Source organism: Acyrthosiphon pisum, chromosome X (assembly GCF_005508785.2).
Source record: "Acyrthosiphon pisum isolate AL4f chromosome X, pea_aphid_22Mar2018_4r6ur, whole genome shotgun sequence".
NCBI lineage: Eukaryota > Metazoa > Arthropoda > Insecta > Hemiptera > Aphididae > Acyrthosiphon > Acyrthosiphon pisum.
The window spans coordinates 17,730,049-17,734,991 of NC_042493.1; the positions used below are offsets into that span (position 1 = coordinate 17,730,049).

Below are 4,943 nucleotides of genomic sequence, written 5' to 3' on the forward strand. Positions count from 1 at the left end.
AAATTATGACTGCGATGTTGTATTGGACAATTTAAAGGCATTTTTATTTAATTATAACCTCTAGAGGATACAGAAGATGCGATCTTTGCATCAGAAACTCCTGTTCTTAATGTTGAACCATATGATTCAATACGTTCAAATAGTAAAGCATATGTCACTGGTTGTATCATGAAAAAAATAAAATAGTTATATATATGACTGGTGACTGCACTGCATAATAGGTTCATCAGTTTACCCGTAGTTGGTCAGTAAAGTATTCATTGATGTCTGCGATATTCCTAAAGTTTTCCTATAACATTGTCATCGGCAATCGACTGAAACATTACATACACATTATGAATACAGTAAATTGTATATTATATTGCTGTTTAGTCATGTGTGTAAGGAATATTAAAAAAAAAAAAAAAAATAATGATAATAATAATAATAATAGATAAATAATACTAATTTCAAATCTGAGGTTCTGCGTATGGTCCGGAAAGTTCTATTTTGTGCATTATTTCTTCGAACGCTATTCTGAAGAAAAACGCTCGCCATTCGCTAAACAACGTGTCGTTAATCACGCATTCGTTTATCAGTATTTCAATTATTCTATAAGCAACCTTTATCTATATTTAATTCCAATAATACTATATCTAGCGAAGACGACTTGATGATTATTTTTGCTATTCTAATTGGTTTATTTGGTAAAATCTAAAACCGTGCTAAAATACTAAATAGAAATGGTTAACCGTGTGGAGGTGTCGCTGTTATCTATTGAAGTGAGTACCTCCAACAATAATTATTGTCTACACGGATTATTGGATGAATGTGAACAATTATTGTTTTTTAAAAGCTATTTATTGTATAATATATTAACAATGGTAGTAGTAAAGATATCACAATATTTTCCTAAAGCGAATGAGAAAATAACGGCGAGCGCGTGGTTTTCGTGTGCGTGTGTGTGTGTGTGTGTGTGTGTGTGTGTGTGTGTGTGTATGCTCCTACATGTAATACGTTGTTAGATCCAACGTATAGAAACGGAGCAGCCATGCGAGATCCTTTTTCGCTGTGGGATCCACAAACCCAGATCTCGTAACGTTTTCATCAGAATTGTCATCTAAAAGGCAAACTATTATAATTCCAGCTCAGATTTGGATCTCTTAAAACCATGATTTTAAGATTTTGGTGTGTGTATACATACACCGCTATAGTGCGTTTCATTAGAACTGCGACTCAACGCTATCGCGCCTCGTGGTATTTTTTCATAAGGGTTTCTAAAACTAGCACGTAAAGTTGCGCGGCAAATTTAAAATTGATAACGAATATTTTACACATTTTTTCGATCCTAGTTTGAAAACCCCTGGTTTGAGACAAAACCATCATGAAGCGCGTTAACGTCGAGTATCAGTTCCAGTGAAAAGCACAATGGTTAATTTAAGCATTTAAAACACATTAGGTCTCTGGTTGAGTATTACGCATTATGTTGGATCCATATGTCGGCAACGTCGCAATTGTTTTTTTGAGTACTATTAGATACGACATAAATTCATTATTATAAGAAAATAATTTGAGTTCAATTTGGTCATGATTACTCACCTCTTTCACGTACCACAAGAGGGTTGAAAATATCCAAATAGGGTTGTTTTTAGACAAAAAATAATAAAATCAAAATATTTTATTTTTTTGGAATTGAATTATTAAATAAATTAATATGTGCATAAGTATATAATTAAATAAAATTAATATCTACAGCATAATGAATAAGAAAATTAAATATGTAAATTAAATACTATATTTTGAAATTAATGACAATGTTGATATTTACTATCCGGATATTTTTTTCGATACTCATTTACCACCTATAAAATATACTGTTTTTGGTCTTCATCTTTCGTTAATAAGTCCTTTTTGATAATCTTCTCGTTTCCCATGTATCAGGATCAACAATTGAAATTGAAAAATTCCGCAGGAATTGAAAACCTTGAAAAAAAATCAGGGTTTCTGGGGATACTAAACCATCAAAATTCTTCTTAACAAACTCTTTAACTTCACTTGAACAAATATTAATTTTTTTCGTATTAGTATCTTACTAATTTCATCGGTAGAGGTGGTTAAATTTATCATTTTTAATTTGGTATCTTGGTATACGAGAATCAAAAAAATTCTAAAGCCATAGTTTCAGGAGCAATGCGCCATAAATGTCCACACAATTTTTTTATGGTTACTTGAGATATCTCAGAATCTGGATATTGAACTAAGCTTTTTAAAAGTTATAATCATTTAAAGGAGCTTCAATGGCAAATGGTGCTCTAAACTTTCTTACGTAAACATTTACTAAAAAAATACAGATGTCACGGAAAGGATTTCTTTTCTTTGCCTGACACTGAATCTAATTTTGAAACTGTAAATCGCTTTTGACATCCAACTTGCGTGATGAAAGGCCCCGGATGAATGAAAGTATATTCTTATTTTATGAATACAACCCAAAATGTTAGTTATACTTTAATTTCACATCGTCACGAGCCAGTAGCGGTTGTCGGAACGCGTATCTTACAACTAAGAACAAATAATATTCGTACGCGGGTCTTCCAACCGATCAGCGTACGCACGCACACACAATACAATAAATTAAAAATAATTATATTAAATCCATCCAGATACAGGTGACGATTAATAAGGCCCATCACCAGAAAACCCGCGATTATATAAATTGATAAATATAAATAATATACATTTTAGAATATCGTTCAGAGATCCGGTATGTATTGACGTATCGATGAATTCAGAACATCGGTAAAAGAATGAGATGACAAGCTAAGACTCTGTTGCGAGACCGCTACCTTAATAGTTGGTAAATACGGCAGGCTCGCAGCAGTGAAAGTATATTCCGACCACTGAGCTGAAGAAGCCAGGACAACGAGTGCCGTTATCACAGTGGATACACATAGGTTTTTGTTGAGCAATTACATCAAACGTACATCAACGTGGTATCCCCGTAGGCCTAATCCACGTTATCGCGCGGGCGATAAAAAAAAAACAACCAAATCGCACGAGCGACTGAGGTGCACTAGCCTCATGCAACTCGGCCCGAGTTTGAGTGACCCTCATAGAGCGAGGGTCAATCTCTGCCACAAACCTCCAGTCGCTTCTAAAAAATAAAAACAAAATATAAATTAATATAATATTCGTAAACAACAAAATTTAAAAAAATTATACATACAACTGGCGATGAGAATGTGCCATCAACAAAACAACCGGTATGACCTCCACATACCGGTTGATGAGGCACTCCAAATGTTTGAGCACGTCCGCTAAGCCGGCCCGCCGAGACACTAATGTGTACAGGCTGGCCATCCTGTACACATTAGGACGTACAAATGCATCGAGTACAGTCGCGTAGCTCACTGTGCCGGATATCGATAGCGACACTACGCCGACCGTACTCGATTACCAGCCGCTTTATGGTGAACGCCGTAGTGGATGATACAGGTGCACTCATTCCGCATTCGACGTTCACCAGTCTGGCAGCGGTAGTCAGCCACCATTCTGCTGCCTGCAAAAACATAAAATATTATATTAAGAGTATTAAAATGTTAACAAAAACAACAAAAAAAAAACTTACTTCTTCGGCTGGGCAACACACGAAAAAAAATTTCGGCCAGTATGACCCTCACGAACGGACCAACTGGTACGTGGCCGAAAATTTCACATGGCATTAGCCGGTTGAAATTTCCGGCCAGTGAGGGAACATACCGGACGAATCCATCGTCGTCCCGCCGACTCTTCTGCCTGCTCCCGGGGGCTAATTGGCGACACGGGAAGAGGACACAAACTCTATTGTGGTCCAGGTGCCGCGACTCACCAAACGCCAAGAACCGGAGCATCCACTTGACGTCATAAACGCTCGCTAGCAACTACAACAGCAAAAACAATTAAAACATTAATCTCACCTACCCCAGTAAGATAAACAAGCAATAATTGTGGAAGTTGGCCGTCTGCAATTTCTTCACCAAGTCCACAAGCCGACTCAATGTGTCCAACATCAAGGAATTGACATAGTTAGGCCAATCCTTGGTTGAACACACGAGCAACCCCTCCGCGAGACAAAACTCGGTCATCCGCGTTCCGTATGTGGCTATTGTGGCCATCAGCGATAACACCACACACGAATGGTCACCACTGACTACACACTCGAAACGGACGCCCGAGCCCCGCACCGCAACCCGCAGAAACGCCATAAAGGCGGCGATTAATTGAGCGGCACAATTGTGGATAGGCCGAAGAGAAAACATTCGGCTTTCCTGACACTTATCACCGCCCAACAACAGCCACGTAAACACGGACGTATCACCGAGGCGGCGGCGAAGGATGTGTACGGCGGGGTTGTACGTTTGCATGTACCGGCACATAGGGATAAGGTGCTAAATCATACAATAACAATCATTAATAATCAATATTAAGTAATTTAAAAGAAAAAAAAATTACTTGAAGGGATTGCCGAACTCCATCAGCGGTACAATGGGCATGGCCGTTTTCGACCAATAACGTACCCTTCCCTTTTCGGCCGATTCACTGTTCGACCAAATTTTGAAAAAGGTTGATTTCCTTTTCGACCAAAACAACCATATAGATACGAGATAAAAATTTGGTGTATTAAACAAAAAAAAGGTTATTATTTATACAATAATGACAAGTAGGTATACGTCGGACGGTTATTCGGCTTAACTATGTACAATAATATTATTAGGATAAGGTTTGTCGATAGCCAATGAGTGGCTCTAATGTAGTCCGTCCGACGTAAAAAAAAGCTTACTTACGGTGAATAGAGTATAGCGGTTTCGGAGCTGCCCGGTTGACGGGCACGTGAACCGGGTTCCTCTGTAGCAGTGCGGGAGGCCTGGGATATAGCGGGATCGAGCGCCACGCCACATTCTGGTCGTACCTTCTGACGCGTTCGCGGA

The 4,943-nt window shown here is 38.3% G+C and overlaps 1 protein-coding gene across 1 annotated transcript in view; it reads right to left on the reverse strand.

Annotated features, from left to right (window-relative positions):
* Positions 1 to 3,208: 3,208 nt before the first annotated feature.
* LOC115035151 overlaps positions 3,209 to 4,943 on the reverse strand; it is a 1,995-nt gene continuing 260 nt past the window's right edge. Inside the window, exons 2-3 of the mRNA XM_029492862.1 lie at positions 3,605 to 3,896; positions 3,209 to 3,535 (exon numbers count right to left, since the gene is read on the reverse strand). Coding sequence (XP_029348722.1) covers positions 3,411 to 3,535; positions 3,605 to 3,896 — 417 coding nt within the window. The 3' untranslated portion in view covers positions 3,209 to 3,410. The remainder of the gene's footprint in view (positions 3,536 to 3,604; positions 3,897 to 4,943) is intronic.